Below are 17,535 nucleotides of genomic sequence, written 5' to 3' on the forward strand. Positions count from 1 at the left end.
CAAATAGCGTCCGGCTCTGAATCAGGCCCATAGATCGTGCCTCAAGGTAAAGGTAAGTTCTACTTCAAACAACTCATTACAGGCTGGGAAAACAACTTTTTTTTTCTTTTCCTGCTACAGTAGTCTGTAAGCTCCCTCTCCCAACCCCTTGTCTAATTGTCTGTCTTGCATGCCACTGCTTTATGTATGTTCTGTCCTGCCCACTGACCAGTGCTGAGGAGAACTGTAGAACAATATGAATCTAAAAATATTATAATAATAACTTATGATTAAAAATGTCAAGATGTTAATTACACCTTAATGAAAGAAAAACAGAAAGAAAAGTAGCTGCCATGGCTGGTAATAATCAGAGCCTCATTTAGAAGTTACCTCATGTTTATGGCACAGGTGGAATCCTAAACATTCAGTCGCAACATTGCTGTCTTATGTATGCATTTTGAAAAGCATGCATCTCATGGTACATCCAACTCAAAGCACAAAAAATAAATAAATATATATATATATATATATATATATATATAATTATAATATATATATATATTATATGGGAAATTGCACCAGTAACCAAATCACCTTTCTACAGTGATAAACTCTATTCATTATACAACTGGAACTACTAATATGGCCAAATCATCATAACACAACCGCCCACAATAAGCCACACGTATGGTACTATCAAAATAGCTCAAGTTATCATTGATCATCCTACTTTCAAAGTCAGTAACGGAATCACCATTCGTGAGACGTTACTATATGGTCTATTCAAAAGCACTTAATTTCTACAAAAACAGGTAAAAATTAACATTATCACCTGCTTTTGTAGAAATTAAGTGTCCGGGTCATTCATCAAAAAGGTAATGCAGGAGATATCACCGATATCTCCTGCTTGTCTTTCACTTCCAATGTGGCTTGCTGACCCCATACACTAGTATGGCGATAGAAATTCATCAAGCTCCGAAAATACAATATTTTCGGAGCTTGACTGCGGAAGCATTTGTCGTCTTCAGACTCCCGGGTTGCGAAGAGGGATCCTTTCTGATCCTTCTGCCGGACGTCAGGGTTTTGTGCGCCTGCGTGAACTCTAGGTCACGTAGGCGCACTAGCACTGCCGAGTCGACTCGGAAGTGCAAAGTTTTACTGTCCTGAATGGAGCAGTGAAGCTGTTAAGGGAGACAGCTCATATTTGGATCAGCTGTCTCCGCACCAGAGCAATGATGAATTGCTCTGGCGCTCGTGGAAAGTTAGTATGTTATAGTAGATTTGGATGCTCTTCTGCGCACTGAGGGCCTGATTCAGACCCGGTCGCAAGCGCTGAGCGCTCGCAACTGGGTCGATGGTGGCCCAGAGCGCATGCGCACGACGGAGCCGGCTCCGTCGTGCGCATGCGCGAGACCCGGATAGCGACGGGCACTCCGTCGCTCCGGGTCTCGCAAAAAAGGGGGTGAGCTGTCGATGTTGAGTGACAGCTCGCCCCCTTTGGTGGGCGGGCCGGGGGGGTGGCTGCCCAAACTGAGGCGTTACCATGAGAAAGCCTGTTGTTTGGGGGTGGCCCCACTGACATCACAAGTGATGTCAGTGGAGAGCTTCCGGCTCTGTTAGAGCCGAAAGCTCTCTGGGGCTTGCGGCCACGAGACCCTACCATAAGGGTCTCGTCGCAAGCCCGATGGTAGCGATGGTCTTGACCATCGCGACCATCAAACTGGCCGCTCGCTATAGCTGTGGGTGGTCACCCACAGCTATGCGAGCGACCAGGAGGCCGCACAAAAAAAAAAAAACGCCCCGATTCAGAGCGAGCGCTCTATCAGAGCGTCAAGCTCTGAATCAGGGCCTGAGCTCATGGTTTTATGGCCAGCTGCTAGCAAACCTCAAGGTGTCCCCAAACCGCAAAATAGCGTATAATAAAAGTAAATATGGTGCAGCGCTTGGCCTATTATGGCAATTATGGAAATCAAGTGTAACAATTATATTGCTTGATTGAGTTGATTCATGTATGGTGGTATATACCGATGACATATATTGACATAATAATGGTGTGAAGAATAATATCAAGACTAATGAATATTATTAACAATGATATTTAGTTCAGAGAGTAAAAAAATGCTTAAATACAAATGAAGATAAAGGGTAAAAATATCAATATCATTCCATTCAATGATCAAAAAAAGATCTGTACATTTATGATCTTCCCAACTGGTTATTCAGATGTATGTTCCCGATAATGCAGACCAAGGTATAGGAATATTCAATAATTGATTGTCCAGAAATGTAACAGAGTGCGGCGTCCCACTACTCTGGAAGCGGTGGGCCGTGATCTTAGGGGTCAACCTCGGTGATCACATGATCACATGCAACTGCAAAAGGTCGCACTCCTAGAGTGCGACTGCCAAAAACAATATGTAGGAAGAACAACTAGACCTCTCAAAATACGTATTCATGAACACATACGCAATATCAAGAAGGGTCTTGAGGATGACAACTTATCAAAACACTTCAAAGATCACCATGATAGTGACCCAAAATCACTGAAGTTTATAGGTATCCAAGAAATAAAACACAACTGGAGAGGAGGCAATTTTACTAATCAAATAAATAAAAATTAGTTAAGATGGATGTATGAATTAAAAACATTTGCACCCCGAGGTTTAAACAAATATAATGAAGTCATAATAGGCAAACAATGAAGTACCATATGTCTTTTACTATAACACCAATAATGTAACAACAACACACAGTAATCACGTTAGGGACACAAGTTGAGCCATACATGTGGTATGCATGTTGAGCCTATAGTGGTATATATATACTTGCCTACCCTCCTGATTTGGTCGGGAGCCTCGCGAAAATCGGGTGCCGCTTCCGACCTCCCAGGAAAGCAGACAATCCTCCCAGCTGCCGCCCACTACTCCTATCCCCCCGCAATAACCCCTGCAGCCCCCACAGTGGGGGGGCGGTGATGCGATTCGCGTAATTTTGGCCCCGCCCCCTGCTATACAATGCCTATATTATCGGCCTGCTTCACAATGCCTATATGACAGCCACGCCCACAGGTGCCTGTCACCCGCCCGGCCACTCCCCCTTGTCCCGGCCACGCCCCCCATCCTGCCGATCTGGCTGCTCCCTCCCGGAAGGAGCAGCCAGAAAGTTGGCAGGTATGGGTATATAATAGACCGACATGTACCCAAATTGACACACCCCAAGACAGTAATCCTAAACATAGTAGTTGAGTTCCTCACAGTAGAAAGGAGTTCCCCAACATCTATTATAGACACCAATAGATATACGAGTAAACAATAACTACATAGAACATTCCATACCTCTGCAGAATTATGCTTTAGAAGTGGCTTCAAAACTGGGCATATCTTGCAACAAGCAGCATAAAATAAAACACATAGATGTTGCCATCCTCCACATACCCAATAAGATCCATCTAATCCATGAATGACAGCTACAATAACCAACCTTAAAGAAGCTACCATCCACCTATCAAATTCTGCCTCCATTAATTTACATAGACAAAGACCACCCCCCCCTTTCACCTTAAAAAAGGTGAGAGGCAAGCTATATACTACGACTACCTCCTAGAAGAAGGCCATAGAAGGCTGAAATGCGTTGGGGCATTACATATTCCCTATCCACGGCAAGAACTCCCAAATCCAAAGGTGTTATTCGAACTACGTTCCCGATTAGCAGCACATCATTAAGCACGTGACGCGACACACCCGGAAACATGGCAAAGACAGAACAGCGGCGCCAGAAGAGAGAAGACGTCCGAGACATGAGTGGAGTGCAATGGAGTTAATGGTAAGTGCAAGTGGAACCGAGTCTCTGTAAGGGACGGAACAGACTCCATGGAGTCCAAACCGAGGTTGTCATCCCTAAGATTATGGTCCACCACTTCCAGAGTCATCACTCCGAGGGGTATGGGTGTGCCATCGGAGCCCTGACCTGCAGGTAGTGAAACCCGATCCGGAGCATCGCATACCCACTACCTTCCATACTCTGCCCGCAGTACCACACAGAAGAAATAAGACCAACACTGGTATGTGCATGAACTCCATTCCACATTATTTATAAAAGCCAGAGTAGTGGGACACCGCACTCTGTTACATTTCTGGACAATCAATTATTGAATGTACCTATAGCTTGGTCTGCATTATCGGGAACATACATCTGAATAACCAGTTGGGAAGATCATAAATGTACAGATCTTTTTTTGATCATTGAATGGAACAATATTGATATTTTTACCCTTTATCTTCATTTGTATTTAAGCATTTTTTTACTCTCTGCCTATTTGAACTAAATATCATTATTAATATTAGTCTTGGTATTATTTTTCACACCACTATTATGTCAATATATGTCATCGGTATATACCACCATATATGAATCAAGTAATATAATTGTTACACTTGATTTCCATAATTACCATAATAGGCCAAGCGCTGCACCATATTTACTTTTATTATAAGTTAGTATGTTAATTATTGGGGTCCACGCAGACTCCGACAATTAACATAATGAATCCTAAGTGTCTGTAGACAAAATTGATAAATTCAGCTTCTAGAATTGACTCTAGATTTTCATAATTTTTTTTTTTTTTGCAAAATGGGGACATCCTGGGGATACATCGACATACATTTTTGTAACCATGCTGTGGAAACGGAATCACCATGCTGTGGTCACAGAATTGCCAAGTGGGTAATGAGCATGGTAAAGTGTACTGATTATAATATGTTTGCTACCTATTACTGCAACTCCAGTACTACTTATATTTCCTACTATGTTTTACAAAATATTTAAGGACAAAATGACACAATTTGTAATGTATCAGCATGGCTCAATACTTGGAATACTTGTGAATAAACGTTGACCTAAACATACGATTCACATACATAAAAGAAGTGCAAATCCAAAATATCAACTACAAATTGGTACATTTAAAACAAAATCAAGACTAATCAAGTAGTACATTCATAAAATATAGACTTTACTGAGTCTCTTGAAAAGGAGGACTAAAATAATTATTGTCCCCTGTTATTGATATTGGGGTGTTGCAACAACTTTAACACTTGTTGTGTCTCTTGACAAAGTGAAATATGTATTAGAGTTAACATTATATGCTATAGACTCACCAGAAATATGTTGAATAATATCCAACACTCTTGTTCAGGATTATTTCAGAAATGACTCAGCACATGGTTCATTGCAGCCTGTGCAATAAATGCCTAAGATCAGCTGTACACATTTTTTTTATTTACTTCCTGATCAAAGGAGCAAAAAATGTGGTGATTCTGTTACCTCAAATTACAGCCTAGAAAAAAATGGACCATCTTCTTTTAAAAATGAGCTTGTATTTAGAAAATTGAATATAAAACTGAATTTGGAGGTAATATCTCAAAATCTGTATATTTATTTATTTATTATCAGTTATTTATATAGCGCACACATATTCCGCAGCGCTTTACAGAGAATATTTGTCCATTCACATCAGTCCCTGCCCCAGTGGAGTTTACAATCTATGTAAAAATAATCAAACTTTACCACTGTTTAATTTAACCATATCATAAAGAGAGAATTAGTTATGGCTGTTAAATTGCCTTATTTCCATTTTATTAACCCTGATATTGAGATATTATGTGATAATAATCTAATCAAACACATATTTTCTTTGCTTTATATGCAAATAAATGAATGATAGTCTGCCCATAATATTGTTTTCATTCAGAGAACACTAATAGTTAAAAATTATTTTTCTCTATTAGCAAAATAGAGCAGTTCAAATGATTAATAATGCCAGCATATTCCACCTGGGTTGACTTTTATGTTTTAGGCTCTTATTTTATATATAATACCGTGCTATATATATTAGCTATAACAAAGATGTTGATTATTTGGTGGCAACTGATGCTATATTACTAGCTGTTCCTGTCATGCATGTATTTAATGTAATATGTATAAGCATTAAATTGGTGGCGCTCCCTGAGGGGGTGTGGTGGGGACAGCATGCTTGATTAGGGGTGGAGTGGGGTGGCATGACCGTGCAAGCGCGTCATCATGGCCATGCCCCCACTACATTGTGTAGCAGAGGGTAGGGCTATAATGATGGTATTCAGCACGAATCACGTCATCGGCCCCTCTGCTGCCGGGGTTTTTGAGTTATGGTGTGGGGGTCCGGGGTAGGCGGTTGGCCGGTTCATTTTTGGGGCATAGGTCCCCCTGGATTGCATTGGTTGATCTGTTTCAGGGCACCGCATTATAACACATTTTCCTTTATAACACATTTTAACCCTTCACTATGTTTAATATATATGTACTTCACTTTTTTATTTTCACTCTCTATATGCAGCTGTAGCTGCTCTTAACTATCTCTTTACACTACACTTTTCTTACTATGGTGGTACCCTGGGGCAGATTCCCTGGGCCAGTTTTGGGGGGTCCTGCGCTCTGGATTTGAACCCTAGTATGTTAGGGACCTACCCTAAAGAGTTTACCTGGATATGGTGGGTAGGCCCATAATCTTGGCCATGATTATGCAAAAAACCTCTATTGATTGCAAAATGTTATTGCATTTATATATTATTAATAATTTGGAGTTGTGCACCTGAGATTTGTCTGTTTCTGAGCCTACAATTAGTCTCATCAGGTAGTACCTCCCATTATATATATATTCAGGTTGTGCAGTCCAGAAATCTTTCCCATATACACTTGTCCACCTTTCCAGGTGCCCGGGAGTGCCACTCAATTTTCGGGAGGCTCCCGGCCATTTCGGAAGGGTAGGTAAATATGTATATACTGTATATACAAAAGAAGCCTCGGGTGCTTAGATATATTAAATTAAATAAAAACATACAAAAATAAAGAAATTGACTCAGCCGTGGCACTGATTGGCTTGGCCCCCCCCTGCATGTGCCACTGAACCCTACAAACCATATGCTAGAGTGACAACGATGGTGCGACACCCCCATGGCCCTGAGTGATTGCAAAGGTTGCACACCCTTAAGACCCCCATACATAGCACGTCGGATCGGCACGATATAGGTGCTATATCATGCCGTGTATGGGCACAATATCGCACCTGATATCGTGCTGCGCGCTCCCGGGGTCGTACATCACATCCCCAGATCTTCCTGCAGAAGCAAGAGATCTGGGATGCGATGTACGATCCCATTGAAATGAAGGAGGGGGGAGCCGGCATATCGTGCGGTTTGTGGGGACCGCACGATTGCCGGTGGTGCCAGCACGATCCATCTGCCTACGGATCGGCAGTCGCCCTACACGGTGCATCGCACCGTGTATGGGCACCTTTAGTTACTGCCCTGATGTCCAGTATACAAATGTAGCTTAACAGTGTTAGCTATAAATAAGAAAATGTTATTACTTCATTGGTGCACACTATTAAGTTCTAAGGTGTCATACGGCCTGGGCCGACTCCAGGAGGCTCCGCGCCCTGCGCAGAATGGGACTGAAAATGAGGGCGTGGATTAATTACCATAGGCTACACTAATTACCATAGGCCACACCTTCCATCTAACGTCAGGTTGGGGGCGATCCCAGCACTCCGTCAGTAGCTGGGCTGCCCCCAGCCCTCTTCCTGCACTGAATGGATGGTACGCGAACGTGCGTGGCATCCATTCTATTCTCTGCAGTCTGGCACCGCCGCAGCTGTGCCCAACCTCCAGACCATCCACTGGACACTTCAGCCCGTGGGTGGAACAGCAGGGCAGTGCCGGAAAAACACGACTGTCCTGCTGAAATCAGGAATGGTTGGAAGGGGTCCTCTATGGGGAGGCGCCCCTGTTCGACCGTACTGGTCGAATATGCCTCGAGCCAGCCAATAGAGAATAATGGCTTGACAGTGATATTAATTGATAAATGCAAAAATCTGTAATTACTAGCAAACACCCCCACATTCATTGTTTACCGATTTAAAAATTAATGGAAATCTTTCCTGCAGTAGTCCAAAAGGAAATTACTAATAAATAATCAGAACAGATAGCCGCAACTTTATTTAATAAATTTGTGATGCTAATGATGCAAACAGCCAATCAAAAACAGCTATATACAATTTCTGTGTTGCCATTATATTTTTACACCAGGCCTCTGGTACATGCAAAATATACTCCTCCTAACCTAAGAAGCAGTGGCGTAACTTCATTCCAGGTGCCCGGAGGCAAGATAAATGTTGGTGCCCCCCGACCCCCAAATTAAAATGTACCACCCCCCAGCACCTATGCCAGCCCCAGCTGCTGCCACACCCCTATGCATTTCCTTTTATACAATGCCCCCAGTAGTGGTCCCCTTATGCAGTGCCCACCTATGTAGTGCCCCCCAGTAATGGTCCCCCTATGTAGTGCCCCCCAGTAATGGTCCCCCTATGCAGTGCCTCCAGTAGTGGGGTCCCCCTATGCAGTACTTCCAGTAGTGGTCCCCCTATGCTGTGCCCCCAGTAGTAAGGCCCCTGTAGTGCCCCCAATAGTAAGGCCCCTGTAGTGCCCCCATATGATGCCCCCAGTAGTAATGCTGCTGTAGTGCCCCCATATGATGCCCCAGTAGTAAGCCCCCTGTAATGCCCCCTGTAGTGCCCCCATATGATGCCCCCTGTAATGTCCCTGTAGTCTGCCCCCCAGTAGTAAGCCCCCTGTAATGCCCTCAGTAGTAAGCCCCCTGTAATAAGCCCCCTGTAAAAAGCCCCCAGTAGTAAGCCCCCAGTAGTAAGCCCCCAGTAGTAAGCCCCTTGTAATGCCCCCGGTAATGTGCCCCCAGTAGTAAACCCTCTGTAATAAACGGCAGCCCCCTGTAGTAAGCCCCCTGTAGTGCCCCCCCCACGCATGCACACACACATAAAAAAAAAAAACTTCCCTTAAACCCCGCTCCAATGCCTGCTGCCTTCCATTCCCGGCGCCCGCACATCGGAACTATCGGAGTGACGTCATGACATCACTTCCATAGTGCACTGCGGGACCCAGAAGCCGGAGCTCAGGAGTGAGCTCCGTCCTCTGGCTACCGCCGGGGGAGAGATTGAGCCGGGCACCCGCTGGTAACACACTTAGCGGGCGCCCGGCAAATGGAGGGTGCAATTAAGGAAGCCTCCGATCGCTTCTGAGGCCAACGTTCCCAGTGATGCAATGCGCTGAGAAGCCTGCGCAGCTGTCAGGTAAGTACTGGAGGGGACGGCAATACTTTAAGGGGCAGAACTACAGGAGGGGCGAACTACAGGGGCACAACTACTGGGGGCACACCATATAGGCACCTATACAGCGGGCACTGCATATAGGGGGCACTGCATGTGAGCACAACGGGGGGCACAGCATGGGGGGGCAGAACTACAGGGGCACACCATATGGGCACCGATAAACGGGTGCAGCTCCCAGCCCCCCCCCACCGAAATTACCTGTTAAACCCCCACAGCGGGGGGAGGACGGTGACGCGATTCACATTGAATCGCGTCATTTTGGCCCCACCCCCTGCTTCACAATGCCTGTATTATTGGCATTGTGTAGTAGGTGCGGGACCAATGTGACGCGATCGCGTAGCCCTGTCCCCGTCACGCAAATGTCATCAGCCCGTCTGGCCACGTCCCCTTTTGCCAGAAACGCCCCCTGCCCTGCCGATCTGGTGGCTCTCTCCCGGAAGGAGCATCCAGATAGTCGGCAAGTATGCTCTACAGCAAGAATATTTTGCTTGAATACAACATATTTATTAGAGTGATTATTATTTTATTGCTGTAAATATACAAATATATGGTAAGTGTAATACAAATGTTTTGCTATATATACACAAACCCCCCTCTCCTCCAGCAATAGGATGTTTAGAGCTTTGATCAATCTGCCCCAAAGTTCCACAAATTTGCACATATACCTACAGTATGCAGTGGATGGTACCATTGTTTCATAATTTTACATATTATCACAATCATAAGTATAAGTATGTCAGAATGGTAATGTTTAACAATAATTAACTGTTCACAGGGTAATAAATCATGTGAATCTTATTGTAGTAACATTACATAAAACATATTTTGTGCAGCATACGTTCTGGCCATATGCAGAACAGGTCCTGCAATCTCGCACACAGTTCCCCCAAGCCTCTGCTTGATTGACAGGCAGATGCGTTTGGGTGGTGGTGCGGGGGCGGGGATGGCCTGCGTTCCCGGAAATGGGAGCTTGTCACCCTTGTGTTCTGGGAGTGCTGAGGCCTGGGTCTGCATCTTGGCCTCGCAAGCAGCTAAGAGCCGTCCAGCCTGTGTATGCTGAGGCTTAGTCAGCTGGCCAATGCAGGGGAACATCGCGACCATCAGTGATGCCAGGCTGGTCCCTTGGTCGCTGCTCTGGGTTTGCAGATGCTGACAAGAGGAGTCTCTTATACTTTGTATTAAGAGACTGTGTTATTTTTTTTAAGAAAAAGAGAAAGAGATATAATTTAACTTGTCAACCTATGTTGAAAACTCAAAAGATACACAGATAGCGATTTTATTATACAGTGTAACGTATGGGACATTTCATGCAATGGCCCTGATGTGGATTTATAGATCAGGTACAGTATACTTAAATCTGAATCAATATTGTACATTGTAGTATGCACATTTCATTATATCTAGGTCACCCTGTGATTGTTTACACTGTGCACTTGTGATAAGGTTCATTTGCTGCAGTTATTGTCTTCACATCAATGTTAAATCTATATTGTTAATGTTGATTAAATCAGCCAGGTGAGATTTGTCGATTATTAGATTACAAGAAGCCTGTGTCTCTCCATTAATATGTTCAAGGACTCTTTGTTCATAGTGGACCCAAAACTAACAACTTGCAATCTACACAAACATGTTGTCAGGATTGTTCAATCATCCTGTAGCAGGGTTTAAAATGGTGGATTATGGGAACAGGAGAGACATTCAGTTTTGGTATCCTGATGTGTGTAGTCAATCTATAGCCAGGCCCTGCATGCCACAATCAGGGGTGCAGAGAGGGGGAAGGGGCAGGTACTAATTAGCCGGGCTTGTTGGAGGGGCCTGGGTCCACGCCCCCCCACCTTATAACCTGTCAGCGGCAGCTGTCTCCCTCCCCAGCCCCACATGCTGCTGTGTGCTGGGTGCTGAGCAGCAGCAGTCTCCACTGCCTGCATGATGTGCAGGGGGAAGCGATCGCACTGATCATCCCCGTCCCCTTCCACAGATCTGCCACTGGCTGAAGGGAACAATGGGAACAATAAACATAATGTGTTTTTTTTCTGTAGGGTTCTGTAGGGGGTGTGACCACCACAATTAGGCCACACCCTCTAGAGGACCCAGGCCCGGCCCTGGATCTTGGGTGCAAAAGGTCAGCTCTTTCAAGAATGTGATTAGACTCTGCTTGTCCAGTTCATCCTGTATTATCTGCAGGTTACCAAAGGATCTGGACCACCATATAGCTACAGAGTGGACAGGAGAATCTGGTTGGTTAGTATTGGACTCTTATGCTGGGTACACACTGGACAACATATCAGCTGTTCAACGCCCAATATATCGTGTGTGCGTCGGCCAGTGTGTACGGATGATAGGCCAAATGTAATAGCGTTAGAGTTTAGAAAATGTGATTTAGCAGTAAACTCTCACACTATTTAAACTTAGCCAAGTTAATACAGTCCGAGAAGAAACTTGCATGTTTTTAGACTCAAAAATCTCTCACGATTTAAACTATCATCCAGATGTTTTCCCATTTTGAAGATAAAACTCGACCAATGTGAGAGTTTACTGCTAAACTCTCACATTTGCTATTCTTACTCTGTCTTTATACTTTTATGCCTTCACGTATAATATACTGTTGTTTCTTCCCCGTTTTCCTTGCCTGTGTGATCAGTGAACTTGGGATAGTGGGGTATACAGTGTGAGCGCCGACTCTAGCACCTCATATCCTCACACTTCTGTATTATGAGAAAATGGTGACTCCTTCATTAAAATAACAGGAGATTAACAAATTATAGAGAAGAGAATGCAAGCATTGGAATTTTACTAAATAGACTGTAAACAGGCTAACTAAAGCTAGATATCATATGATATAAAGTAGGTAATTTTCTAACCATAACAGTAAGCAGGGCGTAACTTTGTGGGCCCCATAGCAACATTTTAAAATAGTCTCCACCATAAACCCTGAGATCTAATGGGATTACAGGTGGTTTATTCATTGTTGTACAATCCCAGCATGGGGGCGGGGCCAGAGTGGCAGCTGATCATTTTCGTCACCGATGCTGAGAGCCATAGTACAGCAGCCTGGGCCTTTACATACCTAGTTATGCCTCTGGTAATACCCAATTGCTTAGCAGGCAATTCTGGTAACTTGGTAGACAACTATATGACCTGTGTCCAGGGCCCACTAAGCTTCTGGGCCCCAAAGCAATAGCATCCCCTGCACCCTCTATAGTTACGCCGTGACAGTAAGAAATAAAAATAAATGCTAAAAGTCCCCTGAGTAATGTGTGAAAGCAAAATAATCTGTTGTAATAAAAGCAGCTTTAAATATAGAGGCCCATTTATCACTGAGTTTTATCCAGTTTTAAAACTTGTTGCGTATGATAAATGGTGCTCCAGGCAATCAGCTCCTAACTGTCATTTTTCAGACATATTGGCTGGAGCACCATTATCATACACAACGAGTTTTCGATAATTGGGCCCCTTAGTTTCTGAATATAAATATACAGAACATGGGAGAGTATACCCAATTATACCCTATTTTACATTACTTGTTACAGTAGTAAAATATATATAACATACAAAATGGCAAATTCTGTTTAATACTTACTTCTTTTAGTAGCTTCTTCCCTTCCAAGTTTAATATAGACATATCTGGGACTTTCAGGGCAAAAGAACAGCAAGATAGTCTGAATAACAGCTGGAACACCAGAAAGTCCTAGGAGGACAGGCCAATAATCCTCACTGCCCAGTATAAATTCTAGTCCAAGAATCTAAGAAATCAAAATGTGACATTTCCCATCAGTACAGGCTGACAGCAATTACTGCACAAAGAGAATCCATCTATGTGCATGACACATGGCGCAGGGTAGGCAACCATGATAACATCAATTACCATGGCTAGAATTTCATTTTAAATACTCTTTAAATAACTGGGGTATATGCATTAAATTAATATATTTTACCCTTAAATCTACTCTGCAATATGAGTCATACTTAAGCATTGGGCTCAGCACAGAATACTCCATGCAGTGGCGGCTCCAGAGGTGAGGCTGAGCGCAGTCCAAGATTCAAATAGGGGAGTCACACCAACTGCCATTTCAAACACTGCATACATAGTAGGGACTCACTGGCAGTTGATGTGGCTCCCCTATTTAAATCTTGGACTGCCCTGCAGCCGCCACTGCAACCATGTATACCAGGCCTGGCCAACCTGTGGCTCTCCAGCTGTTGTGAAACTACACATCCCAGCATGCCCTGCCACTGTTTTAGCATTCCCTAATAGCAAAACTGTGGCAGGGCATGCTGGGATGTGCAGTTTCACAACAGCTGGAGAGCCACAGAACAGATACAGAGAATTGCACATAGCATACCAGAACAAAAAAGTGGCAATGTGCAGTTGTTTAACTTTGAAAAATAGAAATATTGACAGGAACAAAATATTCAGGAATGAGCCTATTTATTATGGTTATCTGCCCATTAAATTATGCAAAGCACAGCAGCTTCCATATGGTTTCATTAATCCTGGCGTTTACCATGCACTTAATTCAGGAGACATTGAAGATAACTCCTGCATGCATAACATGTATAAAACTCAGCATATCTCAGTCCCCAATACGTGCAATAGGGACTGCGGTCTGGAGCAAAATACATTTAACTTTTACTGAAGAGGACTCTTCAGACACAAAAGGTTTGAAGCCAATGGGCCTGGTTCAGGGGTACAGACAGTTCATGCAATGCTCAACTGTGCTGGTAAATCCTATCTCTCCACCATCGACACACCATTGCTCACAACTTCGACGCCTCGTGCAGCCCCTGCCTGGCACATAGGCCCTGATTCAGAGCCGGACGCTCTGACCAGAGCGCTCGCTCTAAATCAGGGCCCACCTCCATTAATATGGAGCGTCCTCCTGGACGCTCGTATAGCTGTGGGTCACATATACGAGCGTGCATCGCGACCATTGCCACTGCGAGCAGAAGCCTGCGGTTGAGTTTCTCAACCGCAAGGCCAGGAGTGATTTTGGCTCTATCAGAGCCAAAATCACTCCCACTGACATCACTAGTGTCATTGGGGCCGGCTTCTGACGGTAGGTGTTCCCTTGGGAACGCCTCCGTCTGGCAGGCACGCCCCCGGCACGCCTACCAAAGGGGGCGTGCTGTCAATCTTCATCGACAGCACGCCCCCTTTGATCAGACACTACGAGCGAAGGAAAGTCCTTCGCTCGTCGCGTCTCGCGCATGCGCACGACGGAGCTCCCTCCGTCGTGCGCATGCACAGTGCACACCATCGACCCACTTGCGAGCGGACAGCCGCTCGCGAGTGGGTCTGAATCAGGGCCATAGTCTCCATTGTAACTTTCTTAAGTTATGGCCACTGTGACTGTGGTGCTGCAAAAGAGAACGCAGCCTCATGCAGAAACGCACCCATGACAGTCCCATAACACGCTCATGTCACCACCACTTTTTGCAATGACTTTAGGACACCTCTCAGTCTTCACTCGCACCCTCCCATGGATCGCAGAGGCCGTCTCAAGTATTAGCGATGTCGCATGCAAATGGCCAAATGCGTACACCGTTCACCTTTGCACAATTTGGTTCGTAAGTGCGCAGGAAGGATTACTAGACTTTTTGTTCATGCGCAGTAGCAACAAATCACTCAACTGCGCAAAAAATGGTACTGCGTGCACCGAGTCAGAATCAGGCCCAATATTGAAATTAAGTCACATAGGTTTTGTTGAATATACATTGTTTTAACCTTTTTTAACTTTAATTTAAATTATTAATGCTTGATCACAGATGTAATTCACTTGTACCTGACTTATGAGAATCCCTGTGACAATCGCAAGCTGGTGCATGGTTCCCAGAGCTCCTCGTAGTGCTGTGGGGGAAATCTCCCCAATATACATGGGAACTAGTCCCGATGTCAGTCCTAGCATAATGCAAACAAATAGAGGCTATTCATTATTGTCATAGATTTATTTGAGTGCGTCATATTCATCTCAGATTGCAACTTAGGTGCATGTTGGAAAGAAAAAGATTAAAAAAGGATGCCCAGCGCTAGCAGACTATCACAGGACCACGCACATCAATAGGGGCTGTTTAGCACGGAATCTGTATAACATACCGCCGGACTAAAGCCCGGCGGATGTAATACCCCCTATGTGTGCCGATCCGGGAGGCGTTAATGCCTACCATTCTCGGCACACAGTGGGCTTTCCCAGCGCTCCTGCAGCTGCTGCGGAAGCCCACAATCTCTCCCCTTCCTCTCTCCATGTCGCGGTGCCACCATCCGACGGGGTGACACCAAAATAGCAGAGCAGCGCTGCTATTTTGGTGTCACCCCCTTGGATGGTGTCACCCAGTGCGGCCCGCACCCCCTAGTGACGCCAGTGCCGACAGGGTAAGTATTTAAGCTATCCCTAACCCTTTTCCCCGCTAAACTCTCCCTTAGGGGTGCCTAACCCTAACCTCCCCCCAGGGGTGCCTAAACCTAACCCCCCTCCCCACACCCTGAACCTAACCCTCCCAGGGGGTGCCTAACCCTAACATCCCCCCGGGGGTGCCTAACCCTAACCACCCCTTCCCCTAGCCTAGCCCTAACCCTCCCGGGGGGTGCCAAATCCTAAGTCCCCCCAGGAGCCCCTAAATTTAACCCAACGCGGCTATCCACTCCCGACGCCCGGTTTACCTTCGTTTGATATGCCGGGCGTCGCGATTTCAGCATGGAGATAACATAGGCTTCCGGATTTCGACGCCTATCATTAGTCCCATGCCAGGATTTCAAAGTCGGGAAGCCGGTGGTCGGCGTGTCGACCGCCGGCTTCCTGACCGCATATCGTTTGGCACGACCGCAGCAAAGACGAGTGAGGACAGATCTGTAGTGGGTGTAGTCTCCGACACGGGCCCCCTCCTCTCCGCCCGGTGGTCGGCAGCACACTGAGCTGTGCGCGGCAAGCACCAGAGTTATAGACTCTGAGCACTTGAGTGTGCCCAGAGTCTACAGTGTATGCACAGATCACGGGAAAATGGCCACGACGGCCATTTTCCCTGTACTGTGCATGCGCAAACAATGGGAAAATGGCCGCCGCGGCCGGTTTCCAGTCGTTTTAAAGCGCCGGATGCCAGCACCGATGTGGGACTCCGGAGAGGTAAGTAATATTATTGGTGCAGGGTGTGCGGTGCAGGGCCTCCCTGGACCCAGGGGCCCGTGTTCCCCGCACACCCTGCACCCATTATAGATACACCCCTGAGCATACAGTACATCCCTCACTTCTGGCAGCACGATCCTGATTTTGGAGGACTATTCCGCTATCAACACATTTGTCCCAATACTGTGCAGGCAGGTACAGTATCTAGGTATCTACATGGCATGCAGCAATAAAAAATGTCATTTTTCTAGATAATCCTTTAGATGTACCTTTTGTTATAATTAAAAATATATTTTTCTGCCGAAAAACAAAAAATAGATTCAGGAGTGATACACAGTTGGCTGGAAAATGAGCTTATTTTCTGAATGAAAATGCTATTTATAAATGCTATTCTAAGCATGAGTCACAGACACGTCCAATGGTGAAAAGGAAGTGGCAGAATGCACCGCCTCTCGGATGCGATGTTTAGTACATCCCGCCCTAACTGTCTTGCTACCAGTACATTTTTAAACAGATTTGCTACTTAGCCACACACAGAAGTACAAGTGCTGCCATACCCAGTGGTCAGTGAAGTCAACGCAAGAAATTCTACACAAACTGGAATTATAGTTACCCTATCATTTACATTTTATATATAAATGGGTAATTTGTATACGGAACACTTACCACAATAAAGCCCAGTTACAAGTCGACCAGAAATAACTAGAGCGTGAGCTTGACCCAAAGGAGCCAACCCCATGAGAAGTGCTCCAATGACGGCCAAAGTATTCACAGCCATCATGGCTTTGGTCCTAAAATTCAACACAAGAGCTGGAATCAGTATCAGTTTGTCAGGATATTGTGTAATGGATATTACTTGTGCAAGAGTAATAAACCTGCAACACAGAAGCCTCCCTGATCAATCACAATATAAGTCTGTTGTGTGATAAGAGATGAAGTTTGTGCCTTACTACTGTAACTTACTGTACTACAAGTTATTGCTTCTTTAGGTATTTTCTTACACTTTGTCCTTTTCACAATAATAAGGCTGTAAAATGGAATACTTTGCTGTGATGACCACAGAATGACAAGAAAATTGATCATGTGCAATCAATAGTATTGGTAATGTTGGGATTAAGAAAACAATGCATTCAAAAGTTTTTCGAGCTATTACACATATAAATGTGGGCGAAATAGAAACCCATTGCTAATCAAACTAAATATGTTTTATCATCAATAATT

At 44.9% G+C, this 17,535-nt stretch overlaps 1 protein-coding gene across 1 annotated transcript in view; it reads right to left on the reverse strand.

Annotated features, from left to right (window-relative positions):
• The window catches only part of SLC2A2 (solute carrier family 2 member 2), a 75,012-nt gene that overhangs the window by 41,788 nt on the left and 15,689 nt on the right, over positions 1–17,535 (reverse strand). The window contains exons 4-6 of the mRNA XM_088452393.1: positions 16,981–17,105; positions 14,980–15,095; positions 12,777–12,939 (exon numbers count right to left, since the gene is read on the reverse strand). Of these exons, the coding sequence (XP_088308519.1) occupies positions 12,777–12,939; positions 14,980–15,095; positions 16,981–17,105 (404 nt within the window). The remainder of the gene's footprint in view (positions 1–12,776; positions 12,940–14,979; positions 15,096–16,980; positions 17,106–17,535) is intronic.

This window comes from Taudactylus pleione, unplaced genomic scaffold (genome assembly GCF_031769625.1).
Source record: "Taudactylus pleione unplaced genomic scaffold, aTauple2 ptg000037l, whole genome shotgun sequence".
Classification (NCBI taxonomy): domain Eukaryota; kingdom Metazoa; phylum Chordata; class Amphibia; order Anura; family Myobatrachidae; genus Taudactylus; species Taudactylus pleione.